Source organism: Bos mutus, chromosome 18 (assembly GCF_027580195.1).
Source record: "Bos mutus isolate GX-2022 chromosome 18, NWIPB_WYAK_1.1, whole genome shotgun sequence".
Lineage (NCBI taxonomy): Eukaryota > Metazoa > Chordata > Mammalia > Artiodactyla > Bovidae > Bos > Bos mutus.
This window is the reverse complement of record NC_091634.1, coordinates 49,599,803-49,627,455: the sequence shown is the minus strand read 5'-3', so window position 1 is coordinate 49,627,455 and position 27,653 is coordinate 49,599,803. Positions and strand designations below refer to the sequence as shown.

Here is a 27,653-nt window from a genome sequence, read left to right as displayed (position 1 = left end):
TGGGACACAGACAGGTTCAGCACTGTCCTTGGTCACACAACTAACAGGGACACAATTGGACCGTGAGTTCCAAGCTGCACCCAAGCCCAGACCCTCCCCCTCAATGGAGAGCAAGTAGCCCCAACAAGTGCATCTTGGGGACCGGTCACCCGCAGGGCCCAGCCCACACTTCTATCTCCCACAGCATTGGCACAGAGCTTTGAAAAAAGACCTGTCTTTTATTTAGATAAATAAAAGTATTGTTTCGTGGTAAATATTCCCTTCCTATCCCTTAGAGGAGAAAAGGGGAAAAAAAACTTAGTATCTTACCTCAAAGGAACATTCAACATTTCTTTCATTTTTTTTGTGTGATAATCCCTTCAGGTCTATCTTTTCAACAGTCACTGTAAAAGTAAACAAAACAAAAAAACAACAAACACAATTATAAAAACGAAATAAAAGTTTGAAGTGTACATGATTAGTTTGCATCGATTGATATGTTAGCGGCTTTCACAGGAAAGCTCCCAGCACCCGGCACCATCTCCTCCGCGGGGAGCTCGTCAGGAATGAGGGAAGCTGGAGGCCGAGCTCAGAATGAGGGCAAAGTTGATCGTGAGACAGAAAATACAGGGAAAATATAAAAACAAATCTTAAAAAAAGGGATCGGTACTTGAAAAGAACATACGTTTATTTGCCTGCTAGAGGGCACGGATAATAACTGTAACTGAAGGTTAGTTATGCTCTGTTCTCATCCCTAAAAGACTAAAGATCAACACCTCCCACTCTGGTTGTTTAGAGACGTAGCTGCCCAGAGCCTTCGTCGGCATCTTCTGTCTCTTTCTGGGACGGGGCCAGGCTGCAGACGCGAGGACCGCAGTTGTGGAGCAGGCGCTGCAGACCCCTAGTGCCACCCCTACAGAGCAGGGGCCACGGCTGCACAGGTGGACAGGACAGAAGACAGTCACGTTAGACAGCCCCAAAGTGATCCCCTCCTCATGTCTCCCCTGTCACTCCCACGGGTTCTTTTTTTTCTCTCCTCAGAAAGAAAATTATACAATTAAGCTTGTAAGCACTTAAGTTTTAAGATGCAAATTAAGTTTGTAAGATGCAAATATTCGAGCACAAATATTTTTGAAAATAAAACAGCACTTAATAAACATGATCTAGTTTCCAAACTCCCAAATCACACTCGGGTACGTATGCCCTGTTTCTGATTCAAACACGAATGCGTCTCAAATACTCATTTAACTGCTTGCTTCTTCAAGCTTATGAACTTCTGGCAGGTGCAGCAGTCAGACAATCAGCTCTTCCGGAAAGACCCCAGCGAATGAGGGAGGCTTTCCTGCGTGAACAGCATACACACCTTCCTGACTTTTCACCCGTATTCCTGGAGGTCGCTTGGCTGTGTACTATGGACATGTGTGCAGATCCTCAACACCTGTCTAACCTGACACACTCAGTGTAACTCACAAAACTGTCACGTCACACTTTCTGCAGACGCCCGATCTCCTGGTCGGCCACACATCCAGAGTTTTCTCCAGCAAATAAGACGTTCAGGGCCAACCCCCAGAAAGCTTCGTGGTCAAAAGTTTGGAGGGAAAATCTAAGAAACTCCTTTTCGTAGACTGCCCATGTACGTGATCATATTAAAGGCTCTGAGAAGTCCTGTGACAAGTAAATCTACTTTTATTAACCACATTTCCCCAATTTTTTTTTTTTTTGGCCGCAGAACTCTCTCCTCCCATAATATGTCTAAGCGCCCAGAGAACGAGCAACTCTGGGCACCAGGCTTCGGAAAGGTTCTAACCCTGTACTTCCCACTATTGCAGCCACTGACCCCATGGGACCACTTACTTTGGTATTAATTACAATTGAATAAAATTAAAAATCTCATTCCTCAGTCGCACTAACCACATTTTAAGCACTCGGCAGCCACACATGGCCAGTAGCTGCCACGCTGAGCAGACCCAGAACCCTGGTCGTCACAGGGAGTTCTACTGGGTGGCGCTATGAAGTCAGGGGCGGGTGGGCCGCAGGCAGCCCTCGGCCATTGGTGTGACCGTCTCCAGGGTACAGAGCCACACTGTGGGCTGACGCACCACCAAAGGCGCTCTCCCCCCGCCGACAGCAGAGCCCAGCAGTGGTGCCAGACTCCACACACCTCCTCCCCAATCCAGAAACACCAACCATCTGGATCTTCGCAGAAAACAACATGCCGATCCCTGCCCTAAACCAAGAACTTGTTCATTCACCAACTCGTCTCATGAAGCGCCTACTGTGTGTTGGGCTGTACTCCGGGGCTGGGCACAAGGCGGCCGGCACTGACCAGAGTCCTTGCCTTCACAAACCGCTGCCTGAATTTTTAAGCCTCTATAAGTTTATAAAGTTGTATCAGAGTTGATACGGATCGTGGGAGACACTAAAACCCATTTGGTTTAGAGTATTTTAAACTTAAAATAGCATCTCACAGGAAGGAATTACTGTTTAAAAAAAACAAGAACGTTTGTTTCCTTTCTGGCAAAACAAAGAAAACACCACCTTTAGCAGTTGTGCACTGCCCGACCTCGCTCAGTGAAACTGCCCACTGTTCCTGTCTGACTTCCCCAGGCAGACTGTCAGCAAATAAACAGCTCTTACACTCTCCCAATCACTATTTTTAAAAACTTACCCACAGTGACCTCACTTTAATCCAGACCCTTCACTTCTTTAGACAATAGAATATACAAAGTCAACGAACACAGAAAAACCTATTTGGCGTTTTCCTGGGCCACAGAACACCAACGTGTACCTACAAGTCCCAGGGCTGAATATTAGGATTTATGAAAAAAAAAGCAGAAAGAAAAAACCCTAACTGGACTGAAGGCGGGAAGTGACTCATATCTGGACAGGAAAATGTGAAAAGCAGATGAATGTTACTCAGCTGTTTTCAAATCAAAGAGGCATTTCGGACCAGAGGTCTGAGATGTTAGCAAGACCTCTTTGGAGCCCCCAGCCCACCAGACGCTGTGCTCTGTCTGCATCACCAGCCCCAGTTCCGCCAGGACGCCTCTGGACCAAACACACAGACAAGACCTGCTGTCTTCTCTTGATGCCGCCTGCCCTGGAAGCGACACCTGTGGCCACACAGGGCCCTGAGGGCGGAGGACGGCCCAATGGGGACAGGGGGTGGGGTCAGGTGAGAGCAGCAGGTGAGAGCGCTGACGGTGGCCAACACGAGGGCCGGGCTGGGTGTTCAGCTGGGCTTCAAAGAAGTATAAGATACTCTCAACTCCGAAACTATTAAAGACCATGTTTATAACAATACAAACACGAACAAGTGTTTATCCTGTTACCTGAAATATTATAAACTACATGTATAACATTATTATAGTTTAAAATGTAAAAGAGAGAGAGACTGAAAATAAATGATCAAAAATGATAGGGTTAACTGCCTGGTGGTGGAGTTATGGCTAGTTTTCCTGTCACATCTCTGCAGTGTGGTTTCATGGTTTTAGAGTGTTTACCTGTGTGCACACACGTTTGCTGACGGCCCACTGAAAGCCCACTGGTAGACAAGGCCCCCCTTCCCTCCTGCCACCCTTGTGAGCCTGCAGACTGGGTCATGTCACACACGAAGCCCCACTCCTTTCTGAAACGTATAAGCAAAAAATTTGTCAGTTTGAGGGGCTGGATATCAAACCATCACCTGAGGAAGAGAACACAGCCCAAGACAGGATTAGTACTGACTGGGAAGACCCCCGAGACCCAGGGCTGGGCGGGAAGAGCGCCCAGGACGAGCGCGCCTCCCCGGGGCCCAGACGGTGAAGGGGTTCGGCCGGGGCATGTAGCGGGACCCCGGCTTGAGGCTGCCAGCCTGCTCCCACGTGCAGAAACAGCACGTGACAGTGTGCTGCTTCCTTTCAGCATTTCCGGGGCTCAAATTTTCTTCTTTTCTTATTCAAGCTGTACACCAGCGGTTCTCTCAAATCTTACGAGTCAGAGCACATGGCCTTCAGGAAGATGTGTAATTGCACTGAACTCCCATTTTTATAATTGGATCCATGCCTAATTAAAAAAACCAGAGCACTACTGTCACTAAGCAAGGAGGGAGGCCGAGCTGCGTGGATAAGACTGTAAAACGTACCGTGGTAAGAGTGCAGGCAGATGCCCTGGAAGGCCCAACTGGGGTCCGGTGGGCTCACAGACCCCCTCCAACAGCCACACCGCCAGGTCCAGGAACACCCTCCCTACCCCAGCCCGGGAGTGCCTGTTAAGACCCACAGCCTAAGGGCTGCCTTTGCTGCCAAGTGCGGTCACGTGACCCGCCCCCGGCGCTGAGGGCCACGTCGCATGAGAGAACAGGACACCCAGAGATAATGGCTTTAATATGTCCCAAGAAGGAGGCTCTCCTCTGAAACACCTCCCTTTCTACCCTAAAGACTTCTGGAAAAAAATGAGTTGTCGTCAGTTTCCTGCTAATTACGTGTTTTACTTGATTTCAATGTATCTTTGTTAAATAGCGTAATTCGGTACAGTCAATAACAAGAAACCAATTTTATGCCACACCTAAAACTAAACCAAAGCTAAAAGCAAGCATAGTAAAAAGGGTTTTATTGGTGAGTGAGAGAAAATATGAAAAATAATCATTTTCTAGCACACCACCTTCTCTCAAGCTCCATACAACAGAACTCAGCATCCTCATAATTAAAGAAACTGAACCAGAATAATAGTTAAGATGCCTCCAGCTTTACAATTTTATTACTGAAATCTAATTTTAATCTAAGAATTTAAAAGCTGTACTCTTAAAAGTCTCAGCTAAATAATGTTCCTAAATATCAATTTACTCTCTCACTTTCATCTAGCATTTAGTTGTCTGTGTTAATGGGAACAATTTTTTAAAACACTGCTTCTTTTAACTGTTGTTAAAATTTGAGCATTCACTACTATGCTGATTAAACTGATCCTCTTTTGTACATCTTTTTAGGTCATGTTATATGAATTTAAGAACTCTATAAATTTACTTTTCTTTGATTTTATCATCTAGCTCCCCTGCATTAATTTGATTTGTTAGTTCTCCAGAAAGATATAAACAAAAGTTGAACATGATCCAGAAAACACAAAGCTGATAAAAGAGACGTCTGAAGTAGAAAATTAGGAAATGAACACATATTCCATCTGGATGGTTAGCAATACAGCACTTGAACTTAGGGACCTGAGGAATTCACTTATTTACATTTGTTACGTGTATTAAGGCAAGCGTTTGTTCAGCCTTCATATGCATGAGGCCCCGCAGTGCCATGACTGGTGCAAGAGTGACTCAGTCCACAGCAGCACGGTAGGGCAAGACTTTAAAAGGGAAGGGAAGGGCCCGCTGAGCAGAGCCACACACAGTCAAGGCCCAGAGGTGGCAGCACCTGTGCTGGGAGGAAATTAAAGTGGTGGTGGAGCTGGGGGACAGGAGGCCAGGCAGGCGGCTGGCCCAGGACCCATGCATCAGGGCAGGGGGAGACCAGGGCTCCGCAGTCTCCAGCTGTGTGAACTGTGACACGCCAGCTGCATGACCTTGGGCACTCTTATTTAATCCCTGAACAGAACGAGCACCAGCTTGCTCCGTGGAGCTGTGGCATCACCTGGCAGGCTCCTGTGAACTCGCAGGCGGCTTCCCAAGGAAATCTGTACCTGAAACCTTCAGTCAACAGTACAGAGAAAAAGGTAAGGCTTCCGCCTAATGAGTGCATGGCTTTCTTTTTCTAGTCTCTTCTGTTTAACCAAGTGTTGGGATCTCAGAGTTGGAATCCCACCTTCTCTTAGGAACGCTGCTTAACCACAACTCAGTTCTCCTGTCTGAAATGGGGACTGCAGTTACAATGAACCAGGCTATTATACCTGAGTCCCACAGGGTCCTAGGAAGGTCGGGTGGGTTAAAGTATGTAACAAGCTAGGACCACCTTCTAAGACTAGTCAGGGTTTCAGACCGTCCTTACTGCTGTCCCGAGCTGTAATCTGAAGAAACACAAAAGTCTGACCTCTTTATAAGTTGAACTGTGTCTCTGAAGACTTTTAAAAAGCATAGACAATTCAAAACTGAAGTGGGGTACAGAAAAGACAACAAGAAAACTAGTAACGCTGATAGTGGCTTCAGACTTTACGAAGAGCAATCACAGGGCACTGGGGAAAGCACGAACAATGAACCAATGACCAGTTACCTGCTGGGTCAGCTTCACGGTAGAGGGACTATGGTTACCTGTGAGCACTGAATGGAGACCACTGTGGATAATCAGCAAGGTCTGGCTTACTGCATCTTCTAAGGGTCATGATGTCTGAGAGCAGTCAGGTCCGGTCCTACCACAGTCCTGCCTTCCTGCACCAGGCATCCCGGCAAGAGACAGACACTGCTGTTCAACCAGCACTTACATTAAAACACAGGAACGAGGGGTCTTGATAATTGTGCCGACAGGAGAAAAGCATAATGGTGAAGAAGTGGCCTTCCCCCCTTAGGACTGTGAGAGTACAAGATACAGGCTCCACTTGGACGGACTGGGGACAGAGGAAGCAACGCCCACCAGGAGGCACCTCCCCCTTAACAACATGATGAAGGAAGACCCTCTGCTCAGTGAGTGACAACAACCCACCCAGGAACAGAGGCCCTGCTGCCTTCAGGACGACTGAGCCTCCAGCAGAATCCAGGAAACGAGCTGACTGCTGCTCCCACGGCCGTGAGGAGGGCAGCCGTCCAGGCCCGCAGCCACAGGTGTGAGGACTCGGCACCACCGGCATCCTCGCGCAGCTCCAAACCGGGAGGCGAGAGCAGCTGGGGGCCCTGCGGGCTGCACCCCATCCTGTCCCTGTGAGCCCCCCAAGGGCCCACACCACTGGCCAGGGGGCCACCGGCCTGACACTGTCCACTGTGGCCGCACGAAGCCAGACAGCCGAGAACCAGGGAGACCAGCCTCCCCCTGTGGGAGGGAGAGCTGCCTTGTCCACGCTGAGCCAGCGCAACTGCAATGCGATGAAATAAGACAAGTTCAGGCCCTCAGTCCCGTGGGCCCCGCGTGGGGCTGGCGGCGACCACGTCAGTGCAGAGACAACAGCACATCACTGCACAAAGCGCTGCTCTAATGCAGGAGCGCCGGCGCGGGGCGCGGCACGACAACGGCCACTGACTTCCCCTTGATGAACATCAAGACCTGAGACTTCCAGTCCAGACACATCCGTGTAGAACTTGTGGAATTCAGAATTATACATCTAAGACTGGCGTTTTCAAACCACCTGGACGCATCCAGCCAAACGCCACGTCCCTCAGCTCCTCCCCACACCCCGTCCTCCCAGCGGCCCCGGCTCACCTCTGGACAGTTTCCCTCCAGGCCTCTTGGGCAGCGACCCCTCAGTGGAATGTGTGGATGTGTGCAGCGCGTTCTCCAAGCTGTTGCCCACGCTGCTGACGGGGGGCTCCGTCCTGGGCGTGACCTGTGGGAACAAAGTCGCCATCATCTTATTTTCTTCCTAAATTTAGTTCATGTGTAAGGATTTTCATTTTTATTTGAAAGTCACTTAACGCTTACTGCAGCTTCCAATTTTTCTGTAAAGCAGTCATTGCTAGTGTGAGCACTTCAGGCGGAAGACAAAACTTTGAGCAATTCACCACTCACCACTGAAATGTAAAGCCATCCCAGTTTGAGCAAACACGGGGACTCGTGTCTTGTGCCAGCAGTTCACTCGCTGGGTAGAAACTGTTAACTAAGCCGTCACAAATCCTATCTGAGGCATACTGTGATTTTTCAGTTCTTCAAATCACAGTTTCCTATCAATTACAAAGCAGGACTTAACATTGTCCTGTAAATCTTGAAAAGATAATAAAATGCTCTAATAAAAACAGGAGAGAACAGGATAGACTTGGATCTATTTGAGGGCGCATTTTTAAAAAGCATATTCTAGAAATATGTTACAATCCCATCTCTGGGTATTTGTCATACAAAGTACTCACAGGTGAGAATGATGTGGGGGGGGCGGCGCACTCACTGTAACAGTGAAACACTGAAAATGCCTTGAACAGCTACTGATAGAGAGCCAGGAAAAAAAGGACCACCGCCCACAGCCCCCCACTCTATGCTGGCCTTGGGGTTCAGCCTACACCAAGTTCCCAACAGGAGCCAGGAGGGCTGCCCCATCTCCGCTCCCTCGTCTTAGGTTTACAGACAGCCAGGACCCCCGAAGGCCACCTTGGACTCTACAGTGACCTCAGGAGGGGAGGAGAGAGGAGGGGAGGGGGTCCTTGGGGGAGGGGCAGCACCTTTACTTTTTTCCCCTAATGATGACCAGTATTTGAAAATTTTTATAGCCGAATGTATTTATTACTTTTAGGATTTAGAGGAATAAAAATGACCAATGCTTTAATGTCTTCCAACTCACAATTTAAAAGGACAGTAGAGAAAAGTTACGATTTTAAAGTTTACCAAAAGCAGCAAGTTTTAAAACATGGAGAAACACAGTGCTACACACACAGCCAAAGAGAAGGTTTGGGAAAAGCGGCATGACTTTTGGTCCCAACCCTCACCCGAAGCGGATGCGAGATGCACACAGGAAGCTCTCTGGCTGCCGCTGTCCTCAGCTCACCTTGTTACCTGGCTAGCGGGTGGGCGGCGGCACAGACCCTGCTGTGTGCAGGCCTGGCCGGGGCACCCGGCAGAGGCGGAGGGCCTGGGGCAGGTGGAGGTGGGCAGAACGCACCAGCCACCTCGGTAGACGGGACACCCAGCCCCCCACAGACAGAGCTCAGGGAGGCCGCTGCAGGCACGACCCTGCCTGCTCCTAGAGGCCAGTCTCTGGCCCAGGAAGGCCCCAGCTGTGCAGGTGTCCCCTCCCCACACGCAAGTCCCCACACAAGCTTAGTAACTCCGAAGGTCTGGCTAATCTGCAAGTTTACGGAACTCAAGGAAGAAAACCCTCCCCCTCCAGCACTCCACCAAAAAAGTCCATTCATTTGGTAACATTTACCGAAATGCTGTATTTTCCAACTACTTATATTTGTTGTTTAATTTGCATTATTTCCTTTAGGTGGAGCAAAGTTTTCTTTTATCATCCGATAACCAGAATATTCCAGCAATGAACTTCTTTATTAAATAAGGTAAAAGCACTGACAAGTACAACACAATGGATATGAATTTGAGCAAATTCCAGGGGACAGTGGAGTCTGGCATGCTGCATGCAGTCCATGGGGTTGCAAAGAGTCAGACATGACTTAGCAACTGAGCCACAACAAAGTTACTCAAAGAGCAAGATTTCAAATAACAAACAGTATTTTGGGAGGCTGACATTTCCAATACCCTAAACACAACGGCAGCCAACTTCCCACATCTGGCCTGACCCCCAGGAACCCCCCACGTTCTCTCAGCTGCCCTGGCGGGTAATTCTAAGTCCTGGTCCTAAGGCAAGGGAGACTGAGGGTCTCAGCAACAGCTAATGGAAGTGCAGGCCCTGCTGGCCCGTGAGGAACCTCTCCGTGTGGAGCAGACACACACACACACACCCCTGCCCAGCCTGCAACAGCCCAACTGGCCAGAACGGACGCCACCCTCCAGACTCACAGCCTTTGGGGAGCGGGCTGCAAAAATGGACCACAGTGCCCTCAGCCACTCTGGTGAACATTGAGGCAGAGAACTCAGCCAGTAAAGCCTGGGGCGGAGGGCAGGGGCGCAGAAATGACTCTGGTTCTCAGCCCTGACTGCACATGGAACCCTGGAGTTACTCAGCAGGATGGATGCACTGCATCCTACATAAATACAGGAAAGAAAACTAAAACAAGAAAAAAAAAACATTTGTTTTCTTTGGCACTTTTAAAGCATTTCTTCCTAGTTTTCCAAAAGTTCACTTCTTTCAACCCAGCCCTCTATCTTTGTTCTGGTCCTTTGTTTACATTGAAAGCTGTCTTCACTTGTGCTTCCCAGAAATGCTGTTTTTTGGGGTTATTTTTGGTGAAGCTAATTTGCCCCATGTGACCCACACAGCTCAACCGAGCGCTGTCTGACTCACGCTCACAAGCAGAGCCGTCAGCAGCCTGACGGACTCAGAACTGAGCCCTGCTTGGTGCCGGGGTCGCTTCTGCTGCTGCCGGGAGGCTCTGGGAAGACGTGGTCCAGCCGCCAGCCCAGCGCAGCCCTGACGGATGTTTTCCATTAGGCTCACAGCCCCACTTCCTGCCAGTGCCCGCCGACTGACGCCCTCTGGGCCAGTCAGCTCCTTTTCCACCTTCCCAGCCGCCCCTCCTACGACCCACAGGGTCTGGCTCCTGACATCTCCCACGGCCCTTAGCTCCATCCACTGGGCCTCCGGGGCAGGAAGATGGTCAGGATACACTGGAGGCTTCTGTCCTGGCTGTGCCCTGGGCCAGGGCCCCCTCAACCATGTCTCATACACAGCTCGGGCTCTGCAGCCGTGGCCCTGCCGACTGAGCCACCAAGGCCAAGACCTCTTTCCGGCACACGTTCAGCTTCCTCCACTGCACTCACCTCGCAGGGTTTTTGTGAGATTTAAATGGAAAGCTTTTGAAGTAGCGCGCTGGAAAGACAGTCAGGACTCAGTGAAGTGGCAGCTGTGGCGACAACCAGGGCACGTGCAGGCCAGTCGGGAAGGCAATCACACAGGTTCACGTGCTGACACACGGCACGGCGGGGACACTGGAGGGGACGCACACCCACAGGGTCCCGCAGAGAAGCTCCCCTGGGCGGCCGCTCGACCGCACCCCGAGAGGAGCACACAAAGCTGCACCACTGACCTCACCCAGGGATGCAGTCCAGGCAGGCCCCAGATTCCACATCCCCGTCTTGGGAACCTGGGGGCTGCCTTCTCCTCTAAATAGACACTCCACCCACAGGCAACTCTTCTATGACGAGCGAGTGCCACCCTGCAACAGCATGGACGGTGACCTGATTATCTGGACCACAGGCAAATGCCCCATGAGTCAGTGCTCGTGATGTCACAGGGGAGCAACCTCGTCCCCAGCCAGCAAGTGCAAATCACTGCAGCCGTGTGTCTGTAACAAACTTCACTGTCTCTAGACCCCTGGGCCCACTCTTGCACTGGGAGGAAGCTGTCCTAAAAAGATAACCAGTGACACAAGGATTTGTGTGCAAGAAGGTTCATCTAAGCTTCAAAAGAAGAAAAACAGGCAAGTCCCTGGTGGTGCAGTGGGTGGGACTCCGGGCTTTCACCACTGAGGGCATGGGTTTGATCTCTGGTCAGGGAACTGAGATCCCACAAGCCGTGCAGTGTGGCCAAAAGGAGGAAAAAAAATATCCAGCAAGGTTAATATTTAAATACGTAAATGTACATTCATATGATTAAATATTATGCAGCCTTTAAAAAACAACTTCAGAAAATGAAAGGCATGGGGAACACTCACATTTAGGTATGTGAATGTGTAACATAGAAATTGTATAGACACATACATTATAGGCATTGGAAAAAGAAGAAAATATGCCATAATTTTAATAGTATTTTTTATCTGAGTGAGTAAAATATATTTTTTGTTTTCTAATTTTTTAAAAAGGAATAATCACTATTAGGGTTAGGAAAAAAGCTAAAGATACCAAGTGTAAACGAGAGCACCTTTCTACAAGATGCAAACAACATGAAAAGGTCAAACAGAAGCAACTTCTAAAAAACGGCAGCTGCTCATCCCAGTGGCTGCCCTGTCTCCTGGCAGGCCAGTGCTGTCACGGAGCTGTCAGAGGTGCTGAGAAGCCCCGACAGGAAACCCCGCCACTGGGGGCAGGCCGGTGGAGCTGAAGCCTGGCGGGAGAGGAGCCAGCCAAGCAAACACCTGCGGGAGGGGCTTCCAGGAGCAGGAACAGACCCTCAACTCCAGCATCTACCGACAGAGTCCCTGATTTCCAACTTGTCCTCCAAGTGCCGCCTCTATAGCGGGAAGAACAACGTGCTGAATGTTGATACTTGTAAGTCAATGGGAAAAAACACATAAAATCTGAACGAAAAGTGATTTGTAAGCATTTTACTAAAGCAGTGATTACGTGTCTCTAAAAAACCAGAACAAGAAAATAGATAGTTTAATAGTGAAAGCTATTTGCTGACTTAGGACAAGTGAAAGCCAGAGCTAACCAAAAATCGTTTTCCACATAAAAACATTCCTTTTAATATTCCCTACCCTAGAGCTCTGCTCATTAAAAAGAGAGAAAAGATGGGAGAAAAAAATGATTACCGCTCAAAAATCTCAGCACGAGATACCAAGTACGTAACTAGATGAGTTCTAGCAAAGCAATTCTAGAGCCAAGTTCTTCACAAGCAGTCCTGGGAGGTACAGCCCCACGGCACATCTAGCCCCACCGAGTGCCCCAGGAAGCTCAGAACTTTGGCTCCAGGCCACCCCACAGCTTGCGATTAAACCAGAGTCCGCCGGTAAGGGAGGGCACTGGGGGAGCGCCTGGAGCCTGTCACCTCGCAGGTAGCCACCACGGTTCAGGCTGGCAACATGGCCGAGGCGCAGAGCAGGCAAGGCTTCGTCTGAACAGTGCACTACCAGCTCTCACTGAGAGCTTTACTTTAAACAACCTAACAGCTCAGGCGTATTCTCCTGGAACTGAGCAGGTAAGAGGCAGGAAATTTAAGGTGGGGCTGGGGAGTATTAAAAACAGTGCTTTGGAGAGAAAGGCACAATGTTAGTGGTGAGGAACACAGTGATGCAAGGGGTCACACAGAAATGTTAGTAAATGCACAAGTTCAAAAGGCACAGCCAGGTGGGAACAAACCCCCATCTCTATAAACTCCAAAAGCGACTCTGAAATGTAAAATACTATGTTCAGGAAGATAGCCCTCCCCCTTCAGGAAAAACCTAAGTCACGTGACTGATGTCCTGGTGGAAGCTGCTCCCCTCGGCACGCAAGGTCCATTCCAGTAGTTTCTTTCCAGAACATCACAGCCAAAGACACAGACAAGGTATCTGCCGCAGGCTATTTTCACCCTCAGCACTTCTGACAAGAAGGGCACAGTATGCCTAACACTGGTATCCTGTACATCCTGGCCAGAAGGACGCATCAATATTGGCTACTCTTTGAGAGCCTGGCTCAGTGTTTAGTCATAATAAGTGAGGTGGGCTCTACTGCCCGCTTTGACCCTTGACGTAACGCTCCAGCACCTGACATGAGCATCGCAGAGCAGCGCGCGTTCCCGGGGGTGCTGCGCGACGCCCCGGGATGTGAGCCACAACACAGGATCAGCCCAGAACACGGGGGCATCAGCGACGGGCAGAACAGGCACCCACAGACGCTGGGGGTGAGCCGGACCCCCAGCTGGAAAAGAGGACGTGAGGACACATCAAAGGTTCAGAAGCACCAGTGAAGCAGGCCCCGGGGATGTGTCTGGGTAGGAGCCCTGTGAGCAGACGCCTATTCTGAAAGGAAAAAAATCACTGTGATTGGTAACCCAGCCCCACCAGTACAAGTATTAACAGCACATGGCTCATGTGCTTCATAACTAGTCAAGGAAAAGACCCACACAAACAAGCCTTTTCAGAAAATTCCCACCTGCAAAGTTAGCACACCAGAACAGAGGTGGGGAAGCTGGTGATAGGAGAAGCGCAGTCCTCCCCGGGGAAGCAGGGCCTGGGGAGCGCTGTGTCCAGTGGGGTCACAGCCCAAGATGCAGATGGGGCGTCCCCTGTAGGTTATTTTCACCACACATTGTCCCACATGGCCCAACAACCCACATCAAAGTATCTCATTCACTTAATTAACTCTGTTACAGCAATAGGTTGTTACCATTATCCCCAAGCTTTTAATTTTTATTAAAATACCCAAATGTGATGGGAGGAGGAGCTGTTTTTCTTCCCCACAAATTAATTCTCTTTCCTTTTCAGTTATTTTTTTTTCTAGTCTAGACTATAATATTTCTAGAAGTAGTTCCTACATAATACATGTTTTAATTAGATTCACTGTGAATCAGTAAGAAAACTGAGGATACAATTTCTTTCTAGTAATTCTATTGAGGTTCTTATGTAAAAGTCCTAAATAATCAGAAATGATGCTACAATGCTCCCTTCTCATAATGAATTCCACATCAGTGTTTAAAGTATAACAAATACAAACTAACAACTAGGGTGCTAACAGCCGTTGGTTTCCTGCCATTCTACAGTACACTAAAATACCTAGGCTTACCACGAGTCACAACTTTGCAAATATTAAAGGAATACAAGCAGACAGTCTTACTTTCAGACCTACAGACTCCTCTCTGAGACAACCTGACCCACGCGCATAGTTCTACAGGTGCCAAGCCCATCAGAGCACTGGGAGAATACACCCTCTGTTCCCAGCTCTCAGTGTACCTGTCCGTCAACTCGGTTTTGTTACTGCTGCTGCTAAGTCGCTTCAGTCGTGTCCGACTCTGTGTGACCCCATAGACGGCAGCCCACCAGGCTCCCCCGTCCCTGGGATTCTCCAGGCAAGAACACTGGAGTGGGTTGCCATTTCCTTCTCCAATGCATGAAAGTGAAAAGTGAAAGTGAAGTCGCTCAGTCGTGTCCAACCCTCAGCGACCCCATGGACTGCAGCCTTCCAGGCTCCTCCGTCCATGGGATTTTCCAGGCAAGAGTACTGGAGTGGGGTGCCATTGCCATCCCCGTCGGTTTTGTTAAGGTATATATAAAGCCAAACCATCAAGTTCAGAGAGTTTCTCCCAACAGAAGCTTTTGCACACCAGCTTTTGAAAAATAAAACAGCAGGATACAGAAGTTAAAATTCACTAGACTCTGCATCTATATAGTACATAAGAGAAATAGCCGCTGGATGTTACTAATAGGCCCACGGGAAAGAAAAGCACTGAGGAAGACAATGTTTTCACTCGAGTGGCCTTTCGAAAACCCCTGGCATGTCCCTCCACTGCTCAGGACACAGCCCCCCTTACCAGGAGGCAGGGACCACTAGCCTCTGGGACTGAAAGATGACGACACAGTCTCTGCCTCCAATAATCAAAGTCTGGGAATGAAAATGTGAAAAAACCTATTACAACACAGTATGGTAAGAGCTAGGGCAGAAGGAGCCAAAGAAGGCTGCTTTATAGACTCTGTGAGCCAGGAAGTGGGGCCAGAGGCCCGCTCTGAGAGAAGAGCATCTAGGGGGGTTGGGGGAAAAGGGGGTGCGTGAACACGAGGAACGGACTACAGACAGAGCTGAAAACACACAGCCAGGCCAAGGGCAGGTGCCGCGCTGGGACGCCGCGCGCCACGCTAGGAGCTCAGGCCAGAGAGCACCAGCCCTACGGACAGCTTCCTGGGGCCACTGCTGTGACGCCTGGGGGCTGCGGTCAGCGTGGCACCATCACACACTAGACCCAGGTCGGGGATCCTAGACCAGAGCCCACTTAAGGGCAGCACCCGAACATGTCACTGTTATTTCTAAAAAGAGATAAGGCACCAAAGTTTCTGTTTTTAAATTTAATCACAAAACAAGGGACAGAAGCTCTAAAGTTGTCTCTTGTGGACTTAAGGACAGCAGTTAATTCTAAAAGGAGGCCATCACTCGCCTGCTTCCTGACTCGGGATGAAGTGGAGCTGCCTGTAGCTAGGGCTGTGCTTATTCCCAGAAGACTACTGTGATCTGTGCCCTAACTCCCTCATAAATTACCCAAATCCACTTACAAAGAAGTGTCCCGCATATGTAACCATCATGCTAAGTATGTCAGGGAGAGGTGGGGACAGGGGGAGCGAGGGACAGACCGAAAGACACGAAGAGCACAACCCGGCTGCCGTGTCGCAGTGTCGGTGGAAATCAATGACTCTGTGGAGATGAGAAAGCAGGCAGACTTGCCAACGGTGTGGGATCCTGGCCGGCGGGTCAGGATGTGCTCAGCGGTCAGAGACAGAAGACAGGATCTCGCCTCTGGACACCCAGAGTTCCCTGGAGCATCCGGCCACAGCTCAGTCGCAGCTGGTTACAGAGTTGGGGGAATAAGAGAGAGGGCAGACCATCAAGTAACCAGAGAGAGAGGCGGAGAGAAGTCCGAGGAATACCATCATCAAAAGGGCAGGCAAGAAGGAGAAACAGAAACTAAGACTCAAACAAGTGGAGGAAGTTTGGGGTGGGGGTGGGGGAGGGCTGTCAGAGAATAAGGTGGGGCGGGGCTCCCAGGCAGCTCCAACCAAGCCCCACCCAGACCCTTTAACTGAGCGTCTCAGCAGCCACAGTTGTTTAAAAAACAAAACAAAACACCATCCCCCAGAGAATTTTACAGTGCAGAGAGCCCACAGAACAAACGAGATGAGAACGATAAGGGGTGAATCTGGCAAATCACAGGTCATCAGGATAGAGACATCAGTGAGACCCAACAGACAGTCCAGAAGTAAACTGAAACGTACCGGAAATACGCCGCATTTCAGATCTGAGAGGAGGGTGCGCTATTCAACACATGGCACTGGGACAGCTAGGCTGTCATCTGGAAAATATAAAACTAGCTTTGTACCTTAGACCAAATAAATTCCAGATGGATTGGTTAAATGCAAAATGAGAAACCACACAAGTTCTGTATAAGCACACCACAGGGAACGGTGGCTGTGTACAATGCATTACGTTCATATGAGCACAATCTACGCACGCGTACAGTACTGTGCACAATGCACACTGCATTTCTAATTACGACACAACACCCTGAAGCCAGGCGAGACTGACAAAGACAACGTTAAAAAGAAAAACCCAAACTGCATGGCAGAGTCTTTTGGGAAAAAAACCCAAACCTGGAAAATAAATTCCTGAAACTTTCACTAGAGTCAAAAGGACAATTTCCTTGAAACTTATAGAGCTCCTAAAAAAGAATAAAGACGAGATCAATAACCCAACAGAGAGGGGACAAAGGATATAGAGAGCTCAACAAAAATAAATAAAATGGATCACCTGAACGTGTACCTCCACACTGAGCGGTATTCCTCGCCTTCTCACATTCTGTGGGGATCCCACAAACAAACTCGGCAACACCCCAGTAATCACAGGAGCACAGACCATGTGACCCACAACCAACCCCACGTCCAGGCTTCTCTTCTGCAGACACGCTTACCACACATAAAGGGCCACACGTGCTGTCTGCCGCACGCAGGTGGCACGCACAGGACAGGGAAGTGACAGCGTGATCTGTAGTAGTGAGGGGGGAACACAGCCCATCATCAGAGACCCAGGGCAGCAGCTCTGCAGGCAACACGATGCTCATCAAGAAAGACGCCAAGAGGCACAAGCGATGAACAGACCTGTGCGCGCGCTAAGGCACGGGTCATCTATCGATAAATAGAGTTTTTCTGGAAGGTTCCACAAGAAACAAAGAGGGGAACAGAACTGCATGGGTTCCTGGGTAAAAATAAACCTGTTTTAAAAATGTGGAATAAAAAGTATCTACACTCAGGTAAGGGAACAGAAGCTTGAAATATTCTATGTATCCTTCCCCAAGTGCATGGGGGACAGGGGAGTAAGGAGAAGGGGATGGTGCATTGAATATTCTTTTGTAGCTTTTCCATTTATTTTTACCTCTAATTATTAAAATATTTTTAATTTAAAAGATTACTGGGTACTCTTTAATTAAAACTGTTTTCCTTGAAGAGGCTAGGGGCAGAAGCCAGGTTACAGGAGGCTGAGGAATAGCTGACAGTCAGGCCCAGAGCAGTAGTACTGAGTCCAAGGAGGCTGCTGTGTCCTGTATCACTGGGGTGTGTGTGCACGTGTGTGCGCGTGCATGCTCAGTCACACTCATGAAGACGGCATAGATGAGAGATCCACTTGTACTGAATTATGTATACATGATGTTTTCAAAGAATACATAAGTATATATTTAGATAGGCATTAGAACCTTGGAAGATTTCACACCAGACTGTTAAAAATGGGCGCCCCCTGGAAAGCAAGACCTGGCCACAGAGGAACGAGACCACAGTGGATGGCCGAGGGTTCAAGTGCAAGGAAGGGTTCTGCTGCCTCCAGCAAAGTGCTGATGCGCCAAGTGGGAAAACAGCGGAGGTCAAAGGTTGGCGTGGGGTGGTGGGGAGGACAGGAAGTGGCAGAGTGCAGCACGTGACCCAACAGTGTCCCAGAGGAAACAGAAAGATGTGACCAGGACAGAGGCAGAGGGGCTTCCTGGGACAGAAAGGAAAGCTCTGCCCCTGAAAGGAGCAATTAAGGATAGGACGGGGACAGGGAAGACTTTCTGAGGGCTGGTGATTTTTCTACAAACCTGCACAACACCTAGCCCAAGCCCTGACCCCTCACAGGCACGTCCGCGGTCCCCCTGCCAGCCTTGCCTCCTACACGTGACATCTGCACCAGCGAGAGCCGCCAGGGCGGTGATTACTAGAGAGAGGGTCTGTCCTGCCTCTGTCTTCTCTTCACTCGAAATGACTCCAGGCCTTCTGACCCAGAACAAAACAAGCTGCTTCAAAACTAATCAATATTTTATCACTTCTCGATAACTGCTTTTGACTTTGACAGAAGTGTTTCTGTAACGTTTGGGTCTTACGGGGCAGCTGTAAAACAGAGAGGCTACTACACAGAGTGAGGCGCATACAAAACAGCTATGGAGACTGAATGAAGCTCTCCTGCGGAAACTAATTTCTAAACCATTTACGTCAAGGGTAAAAGTAAAAAACCAGAAACCCATCGATAATCTGTAGGCTATCAATAATAATAAACCTGCAGCAACAGTTCTTACTTAAACTAGAGAGAAGTAGTATTCTGAATGGGGGTTTCTCAAAAAAAAAAAAAAAAGCTATTCAAGGGATCTCTTCTAAAATTTAACCCATCGAAGGCAAGGAAAAAGCACACTTAAGTAGAAACTGCTTTTCCTAGATGTAATAAAAATTTTCTTTTTATTTTATTTATTAACAGTCACCAATTCTGCCAACAAACAGAAGCTGGACCAGCTCAGGTCCCTTCTCCTCACTTCCTCTGAAGCTGTAAAATGCACACATGAATTTGTTGGGAAAATACATTCATCCAAAATGTCTTCAACCCAAAAGAAGGGAAATAAAGTGTACAGGAATGAGGAGAAAATGGGTAAAATAAAGACTAAATAAAAATAATGAACTTCAAAAACTGCAGAAATAAGGCTAATGTTGATGTTTATCTACACTAACGTTCTAACTTGCATCAGTGATGCCACCCCATTGCTCATCACGTCCTAACAGGATAGGAAACTTCCAGCTTCCACAACTACACTCCAGAACACGTGTGGAATAGAAACGCAAATGTTTGTTGAGTTGAACGACGCACGTGTAAACTAGCTCATGTCAAAGTAAGTGGCCTGAATTTAACATGAGGGCAAAGGACAGTAATTCAAGTGTCACATAGTCTGAGCCATCGTACAGCGGGGAGACAGCTACAGGAGAGGTGAGGGGCTTTCATCTGTAATGAACACACCAGCAGCACGAAAGCAGTTAAAACTGCACCCCAGGAGGTCTCAATTCCTATACCATGTACTTCACTATAAAAAGAGGACAGTCTTTGGGACCTACAAAAGCTGGCCAAAAATAAATAAATAAAATCCAATCAATCTGTCTCAGGACACCCTCTCCTGCAGTGCACTGAAGGAAGTCAGACTTGCTGGGAGTGGCCTTGACGGGTGGCCTTGGACGTGGGCTGCCCGGAACAAGCGTGACCGCGGAGCCGCAGTGGCCTCCCAGGCACAGTGCTTCCTTTAACCTGAGCAGGAAGCACAGCGGCTCCAAGCAAAGTCCCTTCTTGTGGTTTCAGACGACTCCCAGCTCCAACAGGCCAGGGTTTAGGATTAAAGGAGAGACCAGAGAAAGCCACTTCTAGCTCACATGACAAACTACCCGGTATCTCCCTTCGGAACTGCAATGATTTCCAAAAACTTTTGGAAAATCAATGAGACAAAGTCAGCTCTTGCTCGCCTTGGGCGAGGGATTGTTAGCAGATGTGTTCACCGCGCCTGTGTGGACCCCGAGCCTCCCTGGTGCTCATCCCACAGTGGAGGGCTCCAGAGCTTGACCAGGGCACACGGCCAGAAGACCACCATCAGCCACCACACTCCTGCGCTAAGCACTTCAAAAACAGTTTCTGCACCCTCTCACAGTAGGTCCGTGAAGCTCCTGACCCAAGGATTCCGGACACAAGGGCAGGAGGGGCTCACAGCGTGCCCCTGGAGCTGACATCAGTCCCAAGAGCAGAGTGGCCTCTGCCACCTTTCAGCGCAGCTCCTCTGGAAGCCCAGGGTCTTCCAGAGGAAAACCTGCAGGGCACAGCGCTGCGCGCTACACAGCCTTCCGCCAGGTGGACTCCGGTCTTGAGAGTCAGCGGCCAGATGTTGGTGACACTCCAAAGATGACCAAGTGAGTGTTAGGTGTAAGGGATTAAGACAAGACTCTACTAGCCACAAAGCAAAAAGAGTCTAGAAACAAGCACCGCAAACAATCCACCTGTCCACCAACTGATGGATGGATAAACAGAACGGGCCATATCCACCCACACAACGGAAAGCACTCTACCTAAAAGGAGAGAAGTGCTGACAAAGGCCCCATCCAACACGAACGACCCTCGGAGAGCAGTGCGCTGGGGGAAGGCAGTCAGCCACAGAGACCACACACGGTAACCCCGCTGACATCCAGTGCCCACAACAGGCAAACCCACGGACAGAACGCAGTACAGTTCTCAGGGCTGGGGGAGGGGGGAGGGGAAGTGACACAAATCGGCACAGACTTCTTTTAGAGGTGATAAAAATGTTCTGGAATCAAGACAGCAGGGATGGTTACACAACTCTATGAATATACGAAAAAACATTGCATCACACACCTTCGAGGGGTGAATTTCACAATACAGAGATTAAATCTCAATAAAGCGATTATTTAAAAAAATAAGCACATACCACAGCACCTTATCATTTATACAGAGAAAAGATAGAAAAGGATAGATGTAAACACTTTGCAAAACTATGACTTTATAATTAAATAAAATGAAAGACTGAGGCAGTGTCAAGTGGAAACTAGCTACCATCACCAGTTTGAACTACACACCCATAGTGCCAACAGCTACTGGGCACCATGAAGCCACCCTACTCTCCCTCCAGGTTTTCTATGAACACCTTCCTTTCTGAAAGTTAAAATGTCTAGTTTACATTCTTCCCACTTTTAAACTTCTACAGGTCCTTGGAGAAAGAAGAATTTTAGAATAACAGTGAGACTTTGGAGAAGCAATTAGAAACAACCACTACATCAGAAAATTTAATTACTAGAAGTCTCTCTTTAAACAGGATAAAGAATAAAAAACAACCATCATCATTATCTCTAAAAGACACAAAGTCTCTAAACTCAAGAGAGCTCAAAACAAAACACAACATCTTAAAAAAGAAATGTAAACAGAGATTTAACCAGGCTGCTTTTTCAGGACTGCCCTAAATGTCAGACTTAAAAGAGACACTAAGAAGGCAAAGGCTTACATGGTAGATTTCATGTGAGTTTTGCATCAATGTCAGGCATATACTGGACATCAGCAAAGGAACAGAAAGTTAAATGAATGTGAGTGACCTTAGTTTGTCCAGGAAAAACTAGACAGCATGACCGTTTCTGAAACATGGAAGCAAGAGCCCCAAAGTTACTCACTATAACCTCATTATCAAAGGTCAGGCAGATCTCTCCAATTTCCCACAGATGAACAAGAAAAATGCCAACTCCAAGTAACTACGTATTCAAAAATCAACTTAGAAAACACTAACATTCTGAAACATAAGTATTTCACTCCCTAACAACGTGCCTTACTTAAGTCAGTGCTCCTAGAGAATTCCCTGGCAGTCCAGTGGTTAGGACTGGGCATTCTCACGGCCAGGGACCTGGGTTCAATCCCTGGCCGGGGAAATAAGATCTTGCAAGCCCTGTGTTGCAGCCAAAATCATTAAAAAAAAAAAAAAATTCAGTGCTCCTCTAAAGAAAGCCAAAGAAGACCAAGCAGCAAAGGAAGCTCACAGCATATCTGCTGGGCACCTCAAAGGGGACCTCATGGAACCCTCAAAACAAGCCCACAAGGCCTTCCACTCCAAAACACCAGGAAAAGGGGATTCTTTCTGGTCAAGGTCACACAGCTAGTCAATTCTGAGCCCATGCCAGACCAGCAGAGGGGGGAGGAAGGGGGGACTGGGGAGGGGAATCAGCCTCCCAACCTCATCCAAGGGGTAGTTCTGGTTTGACAAAAAGTCTCTCTTATCAAAGATATTTTTTTTCTAGCTTTAGCTCACTGCCCATTTTTTTCCAGCGTTAGCTCACTGCCCCGTTAACAATCATCACCATCTTCTGCTTTTATAAGGCGATGCATCTCTACACACTAAAGAATCCCCTTCAAGAGCTGACTATGAATGGTGTAACAGCCACGGACAGCGGCAGTGCTTAGGAACAGAAGCAGAGGACTGACTGGTGAAACTGGCCACTGGGGACTGAACCCCCATGAGCAGCAGCACCCCAAAGCCTACTGAGCTCCCTGGGGACAACCACATTTCACAGGACCCTGCTTTCCCTTTGTTGTAAATGCAAGAACGTTTTTAGGGTGGGATTTGAACACACACTTAAAAGAGACTACAGTCTCAGAGGTAGTACCTATCTCAAAAGCGATATGACAGATTAAAAACCAATGTAGGTACCACAACCACGTCTCAAAGGAAGTCATTAAAAGCCACAATTCACCAGTGAAAGACAGCTGAAAAACCACCATTAGCAAATCAGAGAATCAAAGTTTTAGTTTAGGACACTCAGCCGTGATCGGAAAGCACTTAGACTACTGGTGTGACTGCAATCTTCCACTTTCCAAAGAAAATCAGTTTTAATATAAAAACACACACCACACATGGTCACAGATAAATCCTTTTGCTTGGAGCACAATCCTAGCACAGGGTCCCAGGGGGCTGCTAAAAATAAGTTTGAGCTCCAAACACTTTGTGTTTACATAGTTCTGAAACATTTAGACAAAAGTTCACATTTCTAAGTGAATGACCACTCTGCCCTTCCTGTTTAATTTGAAGACACCAGATCTTTTAACTAGTCCTAGTCGGCTCCCCATCAGTCTTGGATCCGTTCCTACAAAGGAAGGCGGGTCACCGAGAAGTAACTGTTTCACGGGTGTTCAAGGCTCCAAACCTGTTTTTCCTTCTGTTACGGTAGCCTGATTCTTACACGCAATATAAACACAGACACAGGAACACACTCAGAAATACACATATACACTCCATACACACGCATACATGCACACACTCACGGGTGTACTCACGTACACGCACACACGGACACGTGCCCACGGCGGCCTGCGGCCCGCGCCGACCCTAACCTCCTCGGGGCGACTCGGGCCCCACAGCTCCGGGGATACCGGCACCTAGGCCTCGGGCCCCGCACGGCACCCTGCAAACGTCTTCTACCCTTCCAGCACCTTCTAATCTCCACCTCCCACCTCACTAGCGGCTTCCTTTTCTGATAATAAACACCAGATTTGGAGGAACCAAGAGGACACACTGTGTAACGGTTATCTGTCGCCCAAGAGCCTGATTAAGGGGACAAAGGCCTTATCGCGCTTCCAGCGGAAGACGTGGACCGAAGGCCTGGCCGGCCGCTAACTCAGCTCAGGGCGCTCTTCCCAATCCCGGAGCCCCCTCCCCCGGGCCCCCAAAGAGCGTGAGGGGCCGGGCAGGGTCGTGGGGTGCGGGTTCGGAGTGCGAGGTGGGGATGGCAAGTTGAAGTGAGGGTGGGGTTGGAGGTGCCGGGTGGAGAGGCGTGGGACACGAGTGAAATGTGGAGCGGACGCTTGGGGTGCGAGTGGGAGGTTGGGGTGCGGAGTCGGTGAGGACACGTTAGGGCGGAAGCTCCGGGCGCGGGTAGGGGTTTGCGGTAATGTGGCACCTTGGGGAGCAAGGCGTGAGGTCTGAGGTTCCGGTGGGGGTTTGGGGTGGGGGCCTGGGGCGCGGGTACGCACCTTGTGGCAGGCTGGGCAGGTGGGCAGCGCGCTCTTGCCCCCGGGGCCGCCGCCGCCGCCGCCGCTCAGACTGCTCTGGATCTGCGTGAGCTCCTGGCGCAGCACCTGCTTCTGGTGGAAGCTGAAGGCCGGGTGGTTGGAGGCCATGGTGAAGAGCAGCAGGAACTCATCGCCCGTGCGGCCCTCGTTGAGCTGCAACCCGTAGTTGTGGATGATGGAGTCGATGTGCGTGAGCGTGCGGTACAGCACACCCGCCGCCTCGCGCTGCTCCGAGCCCAGCAGCGCCAGCGACACCAGCAGCTTGCTGCGCACCACCTCGTCCGTCAGGTTGGTGAGGCTGCCCAGGTCGGCCGGGTTGTTGGCCTTGATCTCCGAGTCGCGCAGCGAATGGTAGTCCTTGCGGGCCAGGTCCTCCAGGCACGAGCCGAGGAAGCGCAGCTCGAGCGGGATGCACAGGTCCAGCAGGCCGCACAGGAACTCCACGCGCTGCGGCGACGGCAGCTCCGAGAACCAGCGGTACACTCCGTCCCTCTGCAGCGGGCAGCGCTTCTCCACCATGCTGCCGCCCGCGCCGCGCCGCCACGCGGGGCCGGGGGCCGCCGCCCGGGCCGGGGCCGGGGCCGGGGCGCGGGCGGGCGCGGGCGCGGGCGGGGGTGCGGCCGGGGCCGGGCGAGGGCGAGGGCGGCCGGGCGCCGCGGGCCGCGCTGGGGCCGGGGCGCTCGGCGCGGGCGAGACCGCCGCCAGGGGCCGGCGGACGGGCGCGCGCGGGGCGCCGGGGGCCCAGGGCGGCCGGGGCGGCCGGGGGCGGCGATCGGCCTCGGGCCCCCCGCTCACGGGCGGGATCCTGGCCCGCGCCCGTCCCCGGCGGCGGCCGGTGCGCGGCGGCGGCGGCGGCTGCTCCTCGTCGTCGTCGTCGTCGTCGCCCGGGAGGCGGCCGCCCCCATTTCCCCCCGCGCCGCAGGGTCTGTCACTGCGGGCCGCCCCCCGACGGAGCCGCCCGGGCCATGCCGCCGCGCCGCCGCACTGGGCCGACGGCCGTTACCCGGGACAGAGGCCGCTGCAGCTCGGGAGAGGCGCTTGGAGAGGGCTCGGGAGCGGGCGGCGGAGGGATCTGTGCCGGCACTCGCCGCGGCCTCGCGCCTCTGCTTCCAGCGCCGCGGACGAATCCGGGCCGAGCGCCGCGTTCGCAGCTGACGGGCGCCGCGACGAGGCGCAAGTGGGCGGGGAGGCGGACTTTCACGAAAGCCGGGCGGCCGAGCCCGCCCCTCCCTCTGATTGGTCCGCGCTGCGCCTTCTCGGCCTGCGATTGTTCCGGATCCCCAATCCAATGCGCCTCTGCTGCGGCCACGCCTCCCCGGGGCTGTCGATCACGTTGGAACCTCCCTGGCCCGCCCCGCGGCGGCCGACGGAGTCAATTGGCCGGCGGGGGCCGGGTGGGCCGAAAACCCGAGGCGGATTTATGGTTGCTTTTGTTCGCGCAGATTTGCGTGGAGCATTGTCTTAGGTGAAAGCCGGGCGTCCGGCCTTCCTGTTTTATTCCTGAGCGTCACAATAGGGAGGTAGTGGGTGTCTTCGAAAAGCCGCTGGGAGAGGGCCTCCGGAGATCCCCCCGCATCGCCATTCCCGCTCTGCTTCTGCGAAGCTTTGTGACCTTGGGCGAGTGGCTTGGCCTCTCTGAACCCCGGGTGCTTCCACCGAAAGTGAGGGTGACCACAGGCCGCCTCCGGGGGGGGCCCATGAGAAAGTCGTGAGCTCACAAAGGCCTGGCGCCCGCATCCCTGAGGCGGCTGGCCTGCCCTGGGATGTGACGGGAATAAGCTTTGTGAGAAAACCTCGCCCAAATGGAGCCGTTAGGCCGGCCTCCTTTCACGAGTCACTTCCTCAGCTTCGGGAGCCCAGAGGATGCGAGCACACCGGCCAGGGTCAGGGAGCATTTCCATTGGCCCGGATTGCGGGTTGGGGACAGGCGGGGGAGAAGGTGGTGGCCCAGCCATAACTGCGGGCAGCGGTCTGCCATCTCCAATAAGGAAACCTAGGCCCTGGGCGCAAGAAAGTCAATCTTCCCGGCCCTTCCTGTCGATCCGTCCATCTGGCCCGCTTTTGCATTCGTTCAGCAGCTCTCCGGGGCGGGGCGGGGCGGGGCGGGGTGGGGGGGGCTTGCGAGTCAAGCCTGCCTTCGCGCCTGTGGAGCCAACAGCCTGGTGCCGGGTACTAGGCAATAGAGATTGATTGAGTAAATGAATGCATTTCTTCAGGATATAGTCCAAGATACAAACCTCCTAACGACGTTCTCCAGCCTTCAGACTTCAAAGTTGCACAGATATTGCAGAGCCATAGTTGAGGGGTGAGGGGGTGGGGGACACAGTTGCTTCCCAGTCTTCCACCCCCTCCACTCTTTGGGCAACTTTTCCTGGAACCGCCTGCTGTTCTTGGCTGCTGTGGGAAGGAGCCCGCATCCAGGTGAAGGTCAGCACAGCTTCCCAAGTGTATCACATCCTCACAGGCAGCAGGGGCAAGGCTGGGCCCAGCTGGGTCCCCACTTCCTTCCCCAGTACAGATTGATTCCTGTGAGTAATTGAGTTAATCCTTGTTCTCCCCAACTGCACTTTATCAAGTGATTCCAGGGAAGTAGCCACATTCCCAAATCTACAATATGAGAAAGTGAAGGAACATGAAAACCAAAACAGTTCACCTTTGCTTTCTGTTGATAAATTAAGTTCCTTGGAGTGGAAAGATCTTGGGACCTAATGGGTGCTGAGGGCTTCCTCAAATCCAGCCAGACTTGTCTGTGAAACCCTTAAGCTCTGGTGCCAGTCAACCTGGATTCCAGGCCCAGCTCTAGCTGGCCATGTGACCTTGGCCATTCATTTGATCCCTCTGAGGCTCAGTTTCTTCGTCTGTAAAAGGAATCAGGAACCCCACCTCCCAGCTGGCATGGAGGTCGGAGATGCTAGTGGAGCCCCTTGGCAACTGGGGCAACCGAGCCACAAGCAACTAGATCGAGGGCTCCCAACTCCCAGCCACCTTCTTGTCACTTCAGCCCATACTGTTTGCTACTCAGAATATGCACTGAGATGAAATGTGTCCCCCCCAAAGTCCTGTTCACACAGAAGCTCAGAATGTGGCTTTATTGAAAGAGGGTCTTCGTGGGTATAATTCAGTTAAGAATCAAGATGAGATCAGAGACTAGAGTCAGCCCTGAAGGACAGTGTCTTTATAAGAGATGGGAAAAAAGCAACAACAACAGAGACTGGGTAAGAAAAAGGCCCTGTGAAGACAGAGGCAGAGCTTTGGAGCCAAGGGTCACCAGGAGCTGGAAGAGGCAGGAAGGATTCTCCCCTGAAGCCTTCAGCAGGAGCACAGCCCTGCCCATACCTTGACTTTGAACTTCTGGCCTCCAGAACATAAGAGAATGCGTTTCTGTTGTGTTAAGCCACCAGGTTTGTGGTTGGTTGTCACCGCAGCCCCAGGAGACTCCTACAGTATTGTTTCCTTGTGACCTTCGGTCTAGCTCAAGTTAAATCTCTGCCCTGCAAGACAGACCCCACTAAGGGTTTGGGGCTTCTAAGGAGAATGGAACCCAGTCCCCAGCCCCCATCCCTTACTCTAAGGAACTGACAGCCTGGACTTCTTGCTCTGAAGCAGATGGGCACCAGTCCGTGAGGGAGTGCTCCCTTCCGTACACTGTGCCCTTCCCCCAAGGACCTCTGGGGAAGGGGTAGGGTGGGCACTGACCCCCTGTCCAGTCCTGAGGTTGAG

At 50.8% G+C, this 27,653-nt stretch overlaps 1 protein-coding gene across 1 annotated transcript in view; it reads right to left on the bottom strand.

Annotated features, from left to right (window-relative positions):
- Positions 1-24,575, bottom strand: part of ZCCHC14 (zinc finger CCHC-type containing 14) — a 47,946-nt gene extending 23,371 nt beyond the window's left edge. The window contains 3 exon segments of the mRNA XM_070388585.1: positions 310-383; positions 7,302-7,425; positions 23,895-24,575. Of these exon segments, the coding sequence (XP_070244686.1) occupies positions 310-383; positions 7,302-7,425; positions 23,895-24,452 (756 nt within the window). The 5' untranslated portion in view covers positions 24,453-24,575.
- Between the last annotated feature and the right edge of the window lie 3,078 nt (positions 24,576-27,653).